We start from the raw sequence: 18,575 nt of genomic DNA, 5'->3' as shown, positions 1-18,575 counted from the left end.
ATGTGTTTGATGCCATTCCATTTGCTCCGTTCCAGCCATTATTATGAGCCTTCCTCCCCTCAGCAGCCTCCACTGCTCTAAACTCTGCAGTGGTATGTCTGTGTTAGCTGTCGTCGTGCCTGTTAGTCCTGAGCATGAGTAGCTCGTCCTCCAGGTAGGTGATCCTCTCCAGCAGGGCAGCCCTGTCTGCCTGGGCCCTCTGGTCCGCCTGCCACCTGGCCTCCTGGATCTTCCTCTCATACCAGCGTTCCATCTGGGTCGACACCGCCTCGAAGAAGTACTGTGTCACCTCCAGGGCGTGCATGTTCTCCCTTTCCTGGGCAAAGGAGCTCTCCCCTCCGCCTCTCTCCACGGCTCTCTCCTCAAAAACCTCCAGAGTCTGAGTCCCCTCGGCCTGTCCCACCGTGGCCCTCTTGTCCCCTTTGGCCTTAGTCCTGCCCTGGGAGTGCCTCTTGTGGTGCTTGCCCTTGTCCCTGCCCCGCTCCCGGTCTCTATCCCTCTCCCTGTCGCGGTCCTTGTCCTGTCTGCTGCTGCAGCGGCGCTCTGTAGCTGGGGACAGACTGCTGGCCCGGTTGTTGTTGCCTCTGCTGCTCACTCCCAACTCCAGTAGCGCCATGTCCTGATACGGCCTCCGAGTTTCAGTAGCGCCCAGCAAGCGCTCCTTGGGTCGCACCACTTGGGGAGACGGTGACAGGAACTTGGCGGGAGTTGGGGAGGAGATCTCCGCTCGCTTGTGATGTTTATCACTGTCTGGAAGGTTTCCAAGAGGCAATTATTGAATGAATTTCAATTAAAAAGTAAACCTTAGAGCAAATAATTTATGATTATTCAAATTAGTTCCAGTGAGATATGCAATCTGATAGCTTGGGATGATATATTAATTAACCTGCCACAGGCAACAATAATTTTAGCATTTCTGTGAAAATGTTATATTTGGGCCACATTCACGCTTTACTTTTAAAAAAAGGGTTTGACCTAAGAAAAATAAACGTAATAAACGTAGATTATGTAACGCTTACACAAGCCTGTATCTGCGTGAAATTAGTTCCCACTCTTTGTGTATGTGCATGTGCATAAGCATAGTAATTCAGAGTGCTGGCTAGTTCACTGAGTTCTGTTTTAACCGTACCCGGAGAGCTGTCCACCTGAACAGCAAAGTAGTGGTTGACTGAGGGGTCCTCTGTGGCGGCGGTGTTGTGGTCTCCCTCGGTGAGGTCAGTGGTGTGGGGGGCCAGACACTGGGAGCTGCCCCCAGGCCCCCCAGCAGCCAGCACGGTGAGGCCCCCAGGGTCCACCTCACACAGGCCCTCAGCCATGGACGAGGACCGGCACAGCTTGGCGTTGCGGGGGTCTCCGGCGAAGCGCACCTCAATGTTCTGGAGCTTGGCCATGCACCAGTTCTTCAGCTCGTTCACCACTGATGCCTGCTTGAAGGGCAGACCAAGACAATAAGGGGTTTAGTGACGGGAAACATTAGGGGAAAATAGTATTTATGTTAATGCATTGTTGAAATGTCTGAGCTGAACCTCGAATGAAAAAGTGATATGGCATAGACCACCCTCTCTTGTTGTGTTGACACTGCTGTTAGTATTACCTGTCTCTTCTCCCCCTCCTGCCTCTCCTGCATGGCCCTCTGGTCGATCCTGTGTTGACACTGCTGTTAGTATTACCTGTCTCTTCTCCCCCTCCTGTCTCTCCTGCATGGCCCTCTGGTTGATCCTGTGTTGACACTGCTGTTAGTATTACCTGTCTCTTCTCCCCCTCCTGTCTCTCCTGCATGGCCCTCTGGTCGATCCTGTGTTGACACTGCTGTTAGTATTACCTGTCTCTTCTCCCCTCCTGTCTCTCCTGCATGGCCCTCTGGTTGATCCTGTGTTGACACTGCTGTTAGTATGTCTCTTCTCCCCCTCCTGCTCTCCTGCATGGCCCTCTGGTCGATCCTGGGACACTGCGTAGTATTACCTGTCTCTCCCCCCTGTCTCTCCTGCATGGCCCTCTGGTTGATCCTGTGTTGACACTGCTGTTAGTATTACCTGTCTCCTCCCTCCTGCCCGCATGGCCGAATAGTATACCTGCTCTTCTCCCCTCCTGTCTCTCCTGCATGGCCCTCTGGTTGATCCTGTGTTGGCACTCTGTCCTCTCCGCTGACACCCTCTCTACTGTCATCTTATCCAGAGCACGGATCTAGAACCACACAATCACAAACCACAGAGTTAAATGCCTGAGCCTGACAGAGCTGTCATGATTAATGCAAGACGCCGGTTGTGACACAAAAGCTCAGAGCTGTTTTTGACTTTAGCAACATTACACTTCATTTCATTAATAGGCTATGCAAAATCAGCACAAATTATACATGCATGGATTTCCCGCCCCACATCCACCGGCACTGCTGTGACTTAAGAGACTGGTGTGATGTAGGTAGTGTTCATTAGGCACCAAACGGTAGAGAAAGGACTGAAACTGGGACTGATCTACCTGGACTGGTCCAATAAGAAACGCTCCTTTTAGTTTTTTTGTTGCAAAACATTTTATGTTGCCTTCCCTAATGAACACAACCCTGGTCTGGTCTGTACCTGATGTTTGTTCTTGCGGTCCAGCTCTCCCATCTTGTTGTTCATCAGGTCCTGCACTGTGTGGATCTCTGTCTTCATCTCCTCCTTGGTGGCCTCCAGCTGGTTCTCCAGCTTGTTGATCAGAGGCTCACAGCGACAGCCGTTGATAGGGGCCTGGGACACAGACAATAACCATGAGCACTGAGCCACGACAGTGAAGACTAACAGACCGAAACATAAGTAAGCAGTAAGCATGAGGCAGCTAGATGTACAAGTAAACCCAGGGACGCAACTTTCACTGGGGACGGGGGACACATGTCCCCTCCACAGTCTGAAATTGTATTTTTGTCCCCCCCAGTTTTATTATTGGAATGTGATAGGAAACGAGGCAACGGTGTGCTTTAGGACCATGTGGACACCTCCGAGCGGTCGGGTAGGCTGTTTGGAGTGTTTATCCGACTAAAACCAAAGTTGCGCCCCTGAGTAAACCCCCTGGGCAGGATGCTAGTCTGTTGCAGGGCCATACTCCAACTGAAATATATGTTTCTAAATAGAAGAATATAGTAGCAAAGCCTCTTACAAGGTTTCTACGTTACAGAACATCTCTGATAGTAGCTCCATTCACAGTGCTTTAAAACCTACATTAAAAGTGAATTTGGTAAGCGTAATGAAATCATAGCATCACATGAAAATGTTCAAACAAAAGGACCAGGGTCTGAGTCATTGTAGAGACAGTGAGCATGTGCTATTTCTATCTACCTGCATGACCTTGCCATCCTTGCCTCGGTACAGAGTGTACAGCTGATAGGCCTTGTAGTTGTGTGGGGGGAGCGGGGGCTGGGGGGAGGAGCCTCGCAGTTTGTCCCGCCTCTTCTCTCCGTGTTTGTTCTCTCTACGACGGAGGGGGTCTGAGAGCGAGGGCTGCATGACACAACAGCACATTACAGCTCATCACATATTCCACCTGTTTAATATTAATAACATATTTCACCTGGGTAAATGTGTTGTTGTCAGAAGGTTACGGTAATAGCTGACCTTCTCTTTGAGCTTCCTGTTTGTGCTCTTGCTGGTGCTCGCCTCGATCACCTCATGTTTGCGGGCGACGCGGTCGCTGCTGGGGGTGTCATCAGCAGCAGATGCGCTGTCCTGTGAGAAACGACAAAAAATTAGTCTTTCAGGCGAACATCTGAGCATCTATGCTATCATATCCTGACACACACACACAGTAGGAATGAGATGAGCAGCTGTACTGTAACTGTACCTTCCTGGGCAGCATGTCATCCCTGGGGACAGACTGTGTTCGGCGATCTGCCTTCAGCTTGTCCCTCCTCTTCCTCACACTCCTGCCTCGGGTAAAGCTCTGGACATGAACATAAAGAGGGAGAACAGGTTACGAACTGAAGGCCAGTGTATTATTTACTGAGGCTTCAAGTTTACTGATTGGTTAGCCATCCTGAATTTAAATGACTTTAGCCTATATCCAGCTAATTACACTGGATCAAATGCAAATGATCAAATCAGTGATGGTTGAATCAGTAAGTAGTTAATTGATAAGGGATATTAGCTAAAGAATGCTGACTTTAGTTTATCCTCTCATTTTCCCTATCTCTTCCCAAGTGCCAGTGCATATCTATCAAATCTATAGTAGTCTCCCATGGACTCTGCCCATACTTGCACTTGATGCAGGAACACCTTTACTGCCAACCCACAGGAATGAAGTCAGATAAGTGTTATGGCGATATGAGAACTTTAGACCGATAAAGCGTGAGTCAAACACCTGAAGTATCGTAACTCAAGTCCAAACACAGTTGTCAGCATGAGTGTTTCTATATAAATATATAGTGAGCAGGCATGTGAGGAGGTGATAAACACTGCTTGGCTGCCCCTGCTGGTCAGACCTGGTGAACCTGTACTCACCTGAGGCGCTTTGGTCAGGAGAAGGGCAACGTCTGGGTTGTTGTGTTCTCTGGCCTGGTCCAGTGCAGTCTGGCCTGCCTTCACACACACAGATGAGGCCAATCAACACCTAGACTGTGTCCCAAATGGTACTCTTTTCCCTTTATAGTGCACTACTTTTGACCAGGGTCCAGAGCCTGCTGGTTTTCTGTTCTACCTGATAATTAATTGCACACAACTGGTATCACAGGTCTAAATAAGTCTGACTAGAGGGGAACAATGAAAAAATGCAGTGGAACTGACTTGGAGGTCCAGAGATGAGTTTGAGGGATCTAGAGAATAGGACGCAGGCCTAGTTAGAGATGAACGATTCAACTGTATATGTTGAGGACGAATATACAAATATATTTCCTTGTAGCTATTTCAGTTGTCAGTATGCCAAAATGATGTTTCTTGAACAGTATACTGTTACTCATCAAAGTCTGCATGGCTTTAACTGAGTGAAATACTACAAGGATGGCTCGAGAGCAGGTTATTCACCAAACAAAATGTGCGGTGACATTAGTCGAGATTAAGAGGGCCTTTAGAAGTGCATGACTGCTCCAGAGCATAGTGAACATAGTAGGGCCGGGGTCCGGAGGCATTTTACTCACGTTGTTGCGAATGCTGCTGTCTGTTCCTGCCTCCAGCAGAAGCCGCACTGTTTTCTTATGATTCAGCGCAGCTGCAACATGCAGCGGTGTGTCCCCAGCCTGGCCCAGAGAAGAGAGAGAGAGAGAGAGAGAGAGAGAGAGAGAGAGAGAGAGAGAGAGAGAGAGAGAGAGAGAGAGAGAGAGAGAGAGAGAGAGAGAGAGAGAGAGAGAGAGAGAGAGAGAGAGAGAGAGACTTAGCATACTGAATGTTCTGTTGGATTTTTATGCTTCAACAAACAAATACAGAACAATGTTATACTGTAAGTCCCTGCTCTGTGCTATTAAAACCTAAATACAGCCATAACTATAATATATCCAGTGCACAATGATAAGACTATGTTAGGATACAGCAAGTGAAGGACCTTTAACAAATATATGATTTACATGACAATGATATTATTACATTAAATGGATAAAGCTACTAAAGAAGTACATTCACATAGTAGTTGTACATGCATCGCAATAGCATTTTACCAAAAAATGATCGACATTTAAAAGACCTTCTCTATCAAAGTTATAATAAATGTAATTTCACCATTACATCTCAATGAGCAGAAAGGAAGTAGTGTCAAAGTAGGGTCTCGAGCTGCATTCACACCCCCTTCAAATATCAGAAAAATAAGGTAAAGGCCTCTGTGTGAAAGCAGTGTCAGTCACATGTTCAGACTAACCTGGTTCTTCTCTGCCACAGAGCAGAAGGCTCCCAGGAGGATACGGAGCATGGACACATGGTTGTAGCGGGCTGCCACATGCAGACACGTGTCACCTACCTGAAGCACAATGAAGAGAGACCACCACCACAACACACACAGCTCGAGTTTCCATTCACGCAGATGTTGGGATAGCAATCAAAGACAGGAGCATTTTTATGGCACAGGGAAGTGACTCGAGGACAAACGAACGGCATTGAGAGCTACTTCCTCTGCTCTGTAGCTTTGTTCTTGTTGACTGAGAGCAGTTCACCCATGAGGGACCACACACACGCTTACGTCGTTTCATAATTAAGTGACTACTTAAGCATGCAAACTGCTATGTGGTGCTATTTAACTGTAGAAAGGCTTCTATTGTCAGCATGGATTTCCTAAGCAGTGGTTCAGACTACGATGCGGTGCCATATGTAACTAGCTCAATTTCGTGCCACGGAATTAATCTTTCACACAAAATAGAGCAGGTTACAAATGGCACCCCATAGACTAGCCAACCATAGAGGAAGAGGACTTACATGGTTCTTGCTGTCGGGCCTGGAGCCACCCAGCAGTAGGACCTTGGAGCTCTGAGCATGGCCGTTCTGACAGGCAAGGTGAAGGGCTGTGTTCCCTGCCTACATGGACAGACAGACACCAGGGTTGTGTTTAACAGCGAGATAAAGTTTTGGAACATATTTCAGTTTTGCAGCTATATTCCCAGGAGATTGGTGGCCGGAACGGAGCGAATGGAATGGTATCATTCGCTCCATTCCAGTTTCCATGTGTTTGATGCTATTCCATTAACTCCGATCTGGACATTATTATGAGCCGTCCTCCCCTCACCACCCTCCAGTGCTGTATATCTCTGCTATGGTGTGCCCTATTGAACACAACCCAGGTCAACACTAAAATATATTAGTCTGCTGTCACAGTACAGGACCTCCTAGAACACCACCTGTTTTATAACCAATCACATCTACAGTATTTGCAGTAGAATCACCTTGTTTTTTGCGTGAACGTTGGCTCCGGCCTTAACCAGCAGTTTGACAGACTGGCTGAAGCCGTGCCACGAGACCTCATGCAGAGCAGTGTTACCGTCCTGTAATAACACACACAAGTCAAGAGCTTTAAACATCTACCACCTGACTTCTGGATTAGTAACTATCATACTGGACAACTCTGTTATTGGTTTTCATTCAGTCAAAATAGCTGAAATAGCAGGATAAGGAGGAGATAGTGAGGTAACGTAAGAGGTTGCATGTCGAGGCCTAGCAATATAAAGTCTTTCTATCCACATGGACTTCCATGGGGCTATTTATGAATCCAAAATGGCACCCTATTCCCTATTTAGTGCATTACCTTTGACCATGGCCCATAGGGAATAGTGTGCCATTTGGGACGCATTCTATTTTCTTCGCTGGGAATAAATGGGGGTTAAGCCAATTACAGGCACAGTGTTTTCTCTACAGATTGTCAAATAGTGTTAGTGCTGACAGTTTGTTGGGGTTTAAAATCCCATTGCATTGGGGCTCTGCTTTTAGCCCTGTGTGAGCGCTGTTTGTGTGTGTGTGTGTGTGTGTGTGTGTGTGTGTGTGTGTGTGTGTGTGTGTGTGTGTGAGATATGTACCTTGTCCTGTCTGTCCAGAGCACACCCTTCCTGGATGAGGGCAGAGATAACGTCACTGTTTCCCACCACGGCTGCCCGATGTAAGGCTGTCTGCTCACCCTGCACGCACACACACATACACACACACACACACACACAGCTCAGTTAGGGGGTTATTTTCCCACCCACACATCAACAATTAGTTCAGAGGACAATGATGAATACAACAACAAAATGCAGTAGGTCAACTTTTTAGTAGGCTCTCTCACAATGAGTACATCATCTATCCAACAAAGTTTCAGGTTGTTATTGACACAAGAAATGACAATCATCGCTGCAGTATGACACCAGATAGGCCTTCATACTAATCACAGTCTACTACAGTTGGCATCCTCCATACAAAGCAGTGAACACAACCACAGAAGCAGCAGGCAAAAGCACTCAGTTCAGCCCAGCTCTCATTTATGTTCTACCATAAATGGAATTCCTGCAAACATGGAGAACCCTTCTCACAGCAGCTGAACAGAGTGACGTTTAGCAGGCCAGGTTTGACATGACATGATGAGAAGGGTGGAAGAAAGGAAGCAAGAAGAAGCGCTGATTCCTGTGACCAGAGGAGGTGGGGTTTGGTTTGGTTTGGTCATTCCAAGCGAGATAACTAAGAGGCGTGCCAAACAGCTTTTCTCTAACCTCCTTCTTCACTCTCCCTGATCTCCCAGGCTCTCTCCCAGGCCCAGTCCCAGCAGCTTTCCTCCACTGCCGTCTCTCTCTCCCTCCTCCTCCTCCTCCTCCTCCTCCTCCTCCTCCTCCTTGTGGCCACTCATCCCATTGGTGGCTGGGGACATGCTGCGGCAGGTTCGGGATCGGGAGCTCATTGACCAGATGGAGAGAATTTGGGAGCGCCAGAGCTTTGGGCCATTATCTGTGGGTGTGGTACTGGGGAGGGGTAGGAGGGGCGACCTGCACCCAGAGGGTGAGCCTCGTGGAGGGCTGCTGCATCCCTCAAGATGGCAGTCCAAATAATCCCACTCTAGGCCACTGGAGGACATTACATTACTAGTGTGACAGTCTTAGAGAAATGGAAAAGGAGTCCGCACGCAGGAGAAACCACACTGCAATCAAACAGACCAGCAACCAGACTCAGAACCTTCATGCAATTGTGTCGTTTGTGTGTTTCAAAAGTGACCTCTCACACGTTCTAAGTTAACAATTCTGGAGTTTGTTTTGCGTGATTGTATAAATATTACATTGTGTAATATGGGTGTGATGTCCATTTGGGAAGATTATGAGCAACACTAATGCAGTGCCAGAGAACACAAAGCAATGGTCCACACACACGTTCATGATCAAAATCATGACTGCAGTGCAAGCTGGAAACAGCAAATGAAAGTCAGCATATAAACAGACAGTCTTACATCGTCCTGGATGTCCAGATCGCAGCCGGCCTTCAGCAGAATGCGCAGAACCTCGATGTGGCCCTTGTAGGAAGCCAGGTGCAGGGGACTTCTGCCGTACTGCGGACACAGAACACACACATTTACATTTTAGTCATTTAGCAGACGCTCTTATCCAGAGCGACTTACAGTTAGTGAGTGCATACATTTTCATACTGGCCCCCCGTGGGAAATGAACCCACAACCCTGGCGTTGTAAGCGCCATGCTCTACCAACTGTGGAATTCCTTTCCTTAATGCGTTTGAGGCAATCAGTTGTGTTGTGACAAGGTAGAGGGGGTATACAGAAGATAACCCTATTTGGTAAAAGACCAAGTCCATATTATGGCAAGAACAGCTCAAATAAGCAAAGAGAAATGACAGTCCATCATTACTTTACAGGGGACCTGTAGCTCAGACACACACACAGAAGAGAGGGGCACAGCAACTGAAGAGAGATACAGCAAGTGAAGCCAACCGGACTGTATATCAGTGTCCCCAGCTGAAACCAACCAGACTGTATATTAGTGTCCCAAATGAAACCAACCAGACTGTATATTAGTGTCCCCAAATGAAACCAACCAGACTGTATATCAGTGTCCCCAGCTGAAGCCAACCAGACTGTATATTAGTATCCCCAACTGAAGCCAACCAGACTGTATATCAGTGACCCTAACTGAAGCCAACCAGACTGTATATCAGCGTCCCCAACAGAAACCAACCAGACTGTATATCAGTGTCCCCAGCTGAAGCCAACCAGACTGTATATCAGTGTCCCCAACTAAAGCCAACCAGACTGTATATCAGCGTCCCCAACTGAAGCCAACCAGACTGTATATTAGTGTCCCCAACTGAAGCCAACCAGACTGTATATCAGTGACCCCAACTGAAGCCAACCAGACTGTATATCAGTGTCTTTATTTTTACTATTTTTTACATTGTAGAATAATAGTGAAGAGATCAAAACTATGAAATAACTCATATGGAATCATGTAGTAACCAAAAAAGTGTTACACAAATCAAAAAATATTTTATATTTGAAATTCTTGAAATAGCCACCCTTTGCCTTGATGACAAACCAGATGGGATGGCGTATCACTGCAGAATGCTGTGGTAGCCATGCTGGTTAAGTGTGCCTTGAATTCTAAATAAATCACAGACTGTATCCCCAGCAAAGCACCCCCACACCATAACACATCCTCCTCAATGCTTTACGGTGGGAACTACACATGCGGAGAACATCCGTTCACCCACACCGCGTCTCACAAAGACACGGCGGTTTGAACCAAAAATCTCAAATTTGGACTCCAGACCAAAGGACAAATTTCCACCGGTCTAATGTCCATTGCTTGTGTTACTTGGCCCAAGCAGGTCCCTTCTTCTTATTGGTGTCCTTTAGTAGTGGTTTCTTTGCAGCAATTCGACCATGAAGGCCTGATTCACACAGTCCCCTCTGAACAGTTGATGTTGAGATGTGTCGGTGACTTGAACTCCGTGAAGCATTTATTTGGGCTGAAATTTCTGAGGCTGGTAACTCTAATGAACTTACCCTCTGCAGCAGAGGTAACTCTGGGTCTTCCATTCCTGAGGCGGTCCTCATGAGAGCCAGTTTCATCATAGCGCTTTATGGTTTTTGCGACTGCACTTGAAGAAACTTTGCGACTGCACTTGAAGAAAGTTCTTGAAATATTCCGTATTGACTGAACTTCATGTCTTAAAGTAATGATGGACTGTCATTTCTCTTTGCTTATTTGAGCTGTTCTTGCCATAATATGGACTTGGTCTTTTACCAAATAGGGCTATCTTCTGTATACCCCCTCTACCTTGTCACAACACAACTGATTGCCTCAAACGCATTAAGGAAAGGAATTCCACAGTTGGTAGTGCATGGCGCTTGCAACGCCAGGGTTGTGGGTTCGTTTCCCACGGGGGGCCAGTATGAAAATGTATGCACTCACTAACTGTAAGTCGCTCTGGATAGGAGCATCTGCTAAATGACTAAAATGTAAATGTAAGAAGGGCACACCTGTTAATTGAAATGCATTCTAGGTGACTACCTCATGAAGCTGGTTGAGAGAATGCCAAGAGTGTTCAAAGCTGTCATCAAGGCAAAGGGTGGCTATTTGAAGAATCTCAAATATAAAATATATTTTGATTTGTTTAACACTTTTTTGGTTACTACATGATTCCATATGTGTTATTTCATAGTTTTGATGTTTTCACTATTTTTCTACAATGTAAACCACTTTTGACTGGTAGTGTAGGTGTCCCTAACTGAAGCCAACTAGACTGTATATCAGTGTCCTCAACTGAAGCCAACCAGACTGTATATCAGACACAGAGAGAGGGACAATGTGTCTACAGGTCAATCATAGCCATTAACACATGGCTCTGTCATCATGGCACAGCAGTTAGCCGCACGCAATCTTTTCCATTTTAATAGTCAGTGGTCTAAGGCACTGCATCGCAGTGCTAGCTGTGCCACTAGAGATCCTGGTTCGAATCCAGGCTCTGTCGTAGCCGGCCGCGACCGGGAGACACATGGGGCGGCGCACAATTGGCCCAGCGTCATCCAGGGTAGGGGAGGGAATGGCCGGCAGGGGATGTAGCTCAGTTGGTAGAGCATGGCGTTTGCAACGCCAGGGTTGTGGGTTCGATAAAATAATGTATGTGCTAACTGTAAGTCGCTCTGGATAAGAGCGTCTGCTAAATGACTAAAATGTAAAAATGTAAAATGTAATAATGAGTCGCCAGTAAACAAACAAATGTTTAATCCACAGACAGTTTAAAAGAAGCTAGGATGGAGAGAGAACCTCTACAGCTGCTTATGGAATAGCCGCCCACATCCTCCGGCTCTAAGGCCAACACTTACGGACCTGCAGCCTGCTATGGAGCAAATGTGTCTTTATAGTTTTGGAAGATGTATCTTTATATTTCTATTGTAATAATGGATTGTTTGCCAGGCTAAATCAGTGATGCTACTCGACACCATGATCATATACTGTATTGGATTAGATAAGGTTAGACATGTAAAGGCATGGTGGATACTCTTTATGAAACGTGCCTTTTCTTATAACAACTGAAAAGGAATATAAAGTGTACTTAAGAGATAACTGGGGTTAAGATAATGTAAACAGATTATCTCAGTAAATCCTAAAGCATTATACCAAGATACATTACCCTATCTCTCCACATAGGCTACAGTAAAGCACAGTAAATAAAATGCAACCGCGTGCTGTCCAGCAGCGATGCGTGGGTAAAATCACTAGGGAACCTATGTGTTGTGATAATTGCGCTGTTTTCTCTTTAACCTGATAGTTTATATGCCTTGCGACCGTGATATATAGGCCTAAAGGCAGAGACAATAAGAAGACACAGTGGCAGAATAAATTCAACCACACCTTTGTTTCATCACAAAACCGGAGAGCAACCTCTGTCTGGTAAAGTCCACAAAGCATATTGCATGTAACAGGCAGTTACTGTACATGACCTACAGCATGGTCTAGCAAGTTAATGTTATTTTCGGACCACTAAACAACTATTGATTTAGAACCACGGAGAGTTACCGCACGTCGCAAAGATAACAGGGGCTGCCTCCACTATTCCAGCACCATTTCAACTTCAACATTTCAACATCATCAAATCACCTCTGCTTAGTCTAATACAGTGACAACTAAAAGATACCAAAAACAATTTAGTCCAATCAACATAAGCTAAATATGATGTGGCTGGCCATGTTTCTGATTTGTGTGCGTGCGTGTGCGTTCATGCAAGTAGAAAAAACATGTTGACTCCCCCTACTTGTGGGAAACGCCAATGCCATCCTCCTCTCTTTCATGTTGACAAAATGATATATCACGCTGTCATACAGTACACGCTTTTATTTTTTGTTGTTCTAGGCTACTTGGCTAAAACGCTTGCTCGCTAGCCTAACTTCCTTTCATGGGCAACGTTAGCTAGTCAACTACATTCTACATTTAGCTACATATTGAACTTCCATCCTCTCAGGCCAGGGGCACAATGTATGAATTAATGGTTGGATCAGAATCACCGTTATAATCATTGGCGAGTACGGAGAATTAAGTAAAACCACAAGTCCAAATCCCCATCTCCATCCATGGCTAATTTAGGAAATGCAACAATTCAAGTTGTTTCTGTCAATGACGTATGCTCTCGATGCGATTTGATAGGAGTGATGCCAAATCCAAACGGGCTTCCCTTGACACTTTTTTTGGGTGCGCCATGAGCATTCATAGTTGAGCACACTCAATTTAGCTCAACGCTGATTGGCTATTATTTTATACTGTTTTTTATCAAGGGAGGCTAAATGCTCAATGGCTTCTCTTGCATTCAATGCTACGGGCGGCAACAATGTCATACTGTTTTGGACCAGACTGCCCTCACCCACCTAGATAAGAGGAATCCCTATGTGAGAATGCTGTTAATTGACTACAGCTCAGCGTTCAACACCTTTGTCCCCTTCAAGCTCGTCACCTTGCTTAGGACTCTGGGTCTGAACACCTCCCTCTGCAACTGCATCCTGGACTTCCTGACGGGCCGACCCTAGGTGGTGAGGGTAGGCAACATCACCTCCACCATGCTGACCCTTAACACAGGGGCCCCACAGGGGTGTGTGCTTAGTCCCCTCCTGTACTCCGTTCACCCATGACTGTGTGGCCACGATTGACTCCAACACCATTATCAAGTTCGCTGACGAAACGATAGTGGTAGGCCTGATCACCGGCGACGATGAGTCAGCCTACAGGGAGGAGGTCAGTGACCTGGCAGTGTGGTACCGGAGCAACATCCTCTCCCTCAATAGGGGGGGTGGAGCACGCCCCCATCCACATCGACGGGGCGGCAGTGGAGCAGGTAGACAGCATGATGTTCCTCGATGTCTAAATCACTAAAGACTTAAAATGGTCCAAACACACACGCACAGTCGTGAAGGTCGCTCGACAGTGCCTCTTCCCCCTGGCAGAGGTTGAAAAAGTTTGGCATGGGCCCTCAAATCCTGAAAAGGTTCTACAGCTGTACCATTGAGAGCATATTGACTGGCTGCATCACTGCTAGGTATGGCAATAGCACCGCCTTCGATCGCATGGTGCTACAGAGGGTTGTGCGGACAGCCCAGTACATCACTGGGGCCGAGCTCCCTGCCATCCAGGACCTCTATATCAGGCGGTGTGAAAAGAAGACCCGGAAAATCGTCAGACTCCAACCACCCAAGCCATAGACTATTTTGTCTGCTGCCGCACGGCAAGAGGTACCGTTGCATCAAGTCTGACACCAACAATCTCTTTAACAGCTTCTATCTCCAAGCAATACAACTGATAAATAGCTAACATAATAGCTACATGGACTACCTGCCATCCAGGACCAGGCAGGAGTTGAGTTTCCCTGGGCCAGGCTTGGAGGGCTGCCATGGAATCGTCTCAGGTAAACACCAGTATCTTTGTACCTTTATTGACCTTTTATTTCAATCTTTGCACTGTATCTATGCACACTGACAGGGACCTACAAACACACACTCCATCATCTGCTCACTCACACATAATATGCACATAAATTTATACTGACTCTACACACCCGCACACCCACTCACATACTAGCTGCTGCTACTCTGTTTATCTTACATCCTGTTGCCTTGTCCCTTTACCCCTATACATATCTACCTACATCACTCCAGTATCCCTGCACATTGTAAATATGGTATTGGATCTGACTTTTTAAATATTTCCTGTATATAGTATGCTTACTTACTTACTTTATTGTGTATTTCATATTTCCTATTCTTATTTCTCGTGTTTTTTTTTTTCTACTAATACATTGTTATTGATTATTACATTGTTGGGTTTTGAGTTTGCAAGAAAGGCCTTTCACTGTACTTGTGCATGTGACATTAAAACTTGAAACTTGAAACAGACAGCATCAGATAGATGGCCTACACATACAGAGACAGAGGGGCGCTGTTACGCTCGCTTGGATGCTTTCTCCAGTGAGATACATTCAGCCTCTTGCGAATTGAAGGAAAATTATGAAACAAAGAGAGACGAAAGATACATTCTTTTATATTTGTTTCTTGGTCCATTTTTGGGGGAAGCCTGTCTTCCTTTGGAATCCTGAATACACACCACTGGTGCTGCAGCCATATTGAATTATCTGTCTGAGTTAATAAAATGTAATTAGAGGTCAGGTGTGCATTGACAGACCAATCACAAAGAACTACATCAACAAAAACCCCTCATTAACACCTCACCCTCGCAGCCCTCCATTAAACAGAGAGACGGGAGAGGGCACAGTTCCTTCAGCAGGGGAAACCAGCTACATGGGTGCGGCTCGACACTGCCTGGTTTTCACTAGGGCCAGGCAGGAGTTGAGTTTCACTGGGCCAGGCTTGGAGGGCTGCCATGGAATCGTCTCAGGTAAACACCAGTCATGGGCCCAGGGTGAAGTCTGTTCTGTTATCCCAGGAGACTGTAACTGGACAGAGCCTGCTCTCTATTCTGTGGCCTGGTGTGACCTCAGAGAGACTGGTTCTATTCTCCTCTCTTTTTCATTCTCTCCATTTTTCTCATTCTCAAAACAGTTTTTATCTTCCTGAGGAACTAAACCATCCATCCAGCACTTGACACTTTACCTCACACTCCCGACTACTATTCCCTCCTCCCTTCCCCTCGTATTCTCCTGAAACAGAGGCATTTCCAACTGAAATGTAATCCTCATGTTCCTGGGCTTAGCATTTCTTAGGGCACCCTGCCAAAAAATACAAATACAGCCAGTCACAATATTATCAAAGAGACAGATAGGCCTAGCAAATGTAAGATAACTGATAACATTTAGTCAGTCATTTATTCACATTTCACTCACGCAACTGTTAAGTGCTGGGCATTTAACAACGTTCTCCCTATAAAGAATTGTGAATTCATTTCCTGAAATAATAAAATGTGCAGCAGCTTGATACATTTAAGAGGAATGAAAGCAGAGAAGGAAAGCTTCTGCCAAGAGATGTGTCCTGTTATTGAGGAAGTACATTTATGAGGCTCAAGAAAAAATGCCTCTGCCTGCCTTATCGACCAGTATCACATTGCAGTCTATAAAGATAATGACTGGAGATCTGAGGAAGATCTAAATACTCCCTCAACACCTCAGGTCTGCACCAGAGCTGCTCTGACTGAGACACAAAGAAAGACCATTCACATCACAGACAGACAGGATTGCTACTGTAGTGCATGACTTCAATCAATCACGTCTGGCTGTGACTCTCTCAGCAAACACCCCAAAACTGACAGCTCAAGATAGATTCACTGTCAAATTGACAGCACACATTCTGTAAAGCCAAGTCATGCAATGATGATACATTATTGTCATATCGCAGTAACACTGTTGGTTCAAGCTGAACATACTGAATTACATCAGTCTATATTAAATGTGTCAATCTCTTGCATTTGTACTGCACTCCTCCTCTGGTCCTTTCAGTGCAGAGGCTTGTGGCTACATGACATGTACATGAAGAGACACATACACAGGTATGGTCAGCCTCAGACAGAGACCCTCATGGACCTGTTCATTTGTCATCAACACTAACGCATTCCTATTCCTCTCAGAATTCCAACATCTCCTTCCTGTAAAATAGGCCTACTAACATTCAGTGGTGAAACATGGTAGTTTTACACACCGACCAGTATAACAGGCATACAGTATATGCCTATTAGTGTATCCATGAAAGAGTTAGGATTATAATATGGTCCTATGCTGCTCCAGTCCCACTAACCTTTTGACATTGTGCTGTAGAGGGGATCTAATCAGAGCATGAAATACAGATACAACCATACAACACACATCAATCTGCCCATGGTCGTTGTCCTGGTGGCCCAATGAGGCTGCAGTTGAGTGAGACACAGTACCCACACAAATCAATTGGCTACAAACAGACACAGTACCCACACTAATCAATTGGCTACACACAGACATAGTACCCACACTAATCAATTGGCTACACACAGACACAGTACCCACACTAATCAATTGGCTACACACAGACACAGTACCCACACATCTGACGGGAAAAAAGCATGGTGACTACTACTAATATATACACATTCAAAAGACAACGTGTTATAAACACACAAGAAGGCAACCTCCTCTGCTCCACTCACCTTGGTGACGGCTACTTTGGCGCCCTTGTTGATGAGCTGGACCACATTGTCAGCCTGGCCCTTGTGGGAGGCTACGAGGAGGCGCTCGGACAGTGCGAGGACCACAGCCTCATCCTGCTGGCTCATGTAAGCAGGGCAAGTGAAACACTGTCTCCTAGACGCGGTGCTCCAAGGAGAGGGTGGGGTTGGGTGGGGTGGGGTGGGGGGAGAGGAGAGGGGGGCTGACACCCACACCCACACTAACTCATGACCGACACACACAGGGGTAGTGGGCAGAAAGGTAGGAGGAGAAGAGGCGAGAAGAGAGGGCTTGGACCTCCGGACACTCCCAGGTTGGCTCCCTCATTTCATCCTCAGCGCCTGCAAGAGAACAGGAAACACATGTGGTGATAACATGCTAGCACGTGTCACATGGTAGAGTAGTAGACTGTCAAACAGGAAGCCAGGAGGGAATGGGGGGAATAGATTGAGATTTCAATGGTGATTGCGTCATTGCTACTAGCTACGGGAATTGGGAAAACAGACAATTTTCTGTTGGGGAGACAGCAGCTGTAGAATAGCTTTGTCTTTCAAATTAGTTTATACAGGTTGAATAGGGGTGATTGACATCAACAACAGAGGAGAGCGTCATCCACACAAACACTTTTGTTTTCACTTTTTATGTCATACCATCAGACACAATGCCATAAAAACAGCTATAAACAACCACAGGAGTTAGACTTCTGCGGTTAGCTGAGTGAGAGTTGGTGTGACCGCAGGCAGTGACTCACTGGAAAAAGGCTGTCTTTCCAGGAGTTCCTACCATCATTACACCCATCAACGTGTCGAGCTGTCAAATCTGTGAATGTTTCTACCTGACTCAGAGGAACTAGCTCACGATTAACCACGCCAGCAGCTGTGCAAACCAGTATACTCAATGTAGCTTATTAGCTAAATTATAAGACTGCTCATCCGCCAGGCTGTATTCAGTCATGCTTGTTGAAACCAAGTGAACTGCCAAGAAAATGGTACATTGTCATTTTAGACTAAGTATGTGTGCTTGTTGAAGTTACTAATGGTGGTCTGAAAGCTTGTTATGCGTTTGTTCCATCATTATGACAGGTGATGAGGTCACCTAGCTATCTTCTCAAGTGTCAGAGGACACAGCCACAGTAAGCAATATGACAAAATAATGATTTCTTCCATTCAGCCCCATAGACATTAAAGGAAAGGAAAGGGAAAGGGGGATACCTCGTCAGTTGTACAGCAATGCATTTACCTGAAATGTGTCTTCCACATTTAACCCAAGCCCTCTGAATCAGAGAGGTGCAAAGGGCTGCTTTAATCGACATCCACATCATCGCCCAGTTTTATGGGTTTGTAAAGGTATACCAGAGAAGGCTATACCAAGGCAAAAGGATGTGTGCATAATATAGCATATCAATGCATAATTTCAATGCAGGTCTATTGTTGGTTTTTCCCCCAGTCTTTTACCAGGATCACCTCTAAGGCATTTCATTGATGAGTGGTTAAGAAACAGTCTTTATTTACATGTCTTAACCTGGCTCATTAT

At 46.0% G+C, this 18,575-nt stretch overlaps 1 protein-coding gene across 3 annotated transcripts; it reads right to left on the bottom strand.

Moving 5' to 3' along the window:
* Positions 1-5: 5 nt before the first annotated feature.
* On the bottom strand, positions 6-17,207 carry ankrd6b (ankyrin repeat domain 6b). Of its 3 annotated transcripts, none has more exons than XM_045211403.1 (16): positions 17,024-17,207; positions 8,848-8,946; positions 7,454-7,552; positions 6,827-6,925; positions 6,363-6,461; positions 5,812-5,910; positions 5,102-5,200; positions 4,470-4,547; positions 3,814-3,912; positions 3,588-3,698; positions 3,312-3,473; positions 2,574-2,726; positions 2,120-2,184; positions 1,747-1,795; positions 1,130-1,427; positions 6-750 (listed from the first exon to the last, which is right to left on the bottom strand). In XM_045211403.1, the coding sequence occupies exons 1-16, from the start codon at positions 17,147-17,149 to the stop codon at positions 104-106; spliced, it is 2,382 nt and encodes a 793-aa protein (XP_045067338.1). In that variant the 5' UTR covers positions 17,150-17,207; the 3' UTR covers positions 6-103. The 3 variants fall into 3 exon arrangements, with proteins under 3 accessions (XP_045067338.1, XP_045067339.1, XP_045067340.1); XM_045211404.1 differs by having other exon boundaries at positions 1,130-1,424; XM_045211405.1 differs by lacking the exon at positions 5,812-5,910.
* Between the last annotated feature and the right edge of the window lie 1,368 nt (positions 17,208-18,575).

Source organism: Coregonus clupeaformis, chromosome 36 (assembly GCF_020615455.1).
Source record: "Coregonus clupeaformis isolate EN_2021a chromosome 36, ASM2061545v1, whole genome shotgun sequence".
NCBI classification, from domain to species: Eukaryota; Metazoa; Chordata; class Actinopteri; order Salmoniformes; family Salmonidae; genus Coregonus; species Coregonus clupeaformis.
Note: the sequence above shows the minus strand (reverse complement) of the source record. Positions and strands in the feature narration are given on the sequence as shown.

Excerpts from the sequence above, each read along its gene's own strand:
- ankrd6b (XM_045211403.1), bottom strand. The coding sequence starts at position 17,149 with ATGAGCCAGCAGGATGAGGCTGTGGTCCTCGCACTGTCCGAGCGCCTC. Across the intron at positions 3,699-3,813 it reads ATGACATGCTGCCCAGGAAG|GACAGCGCATCTGCTGCTGA; the intron begins GTACAGTTACAG and ends CGTTTCTCACAG. Across the intron at positions 3,474-3,587 it reads ACAGGAAGCTCAAAGAGAAG|CCCTCGCTCTCAGACCCCCT; the intron begins GTCAGCTATTAC and ends TGTGTCATGCAG.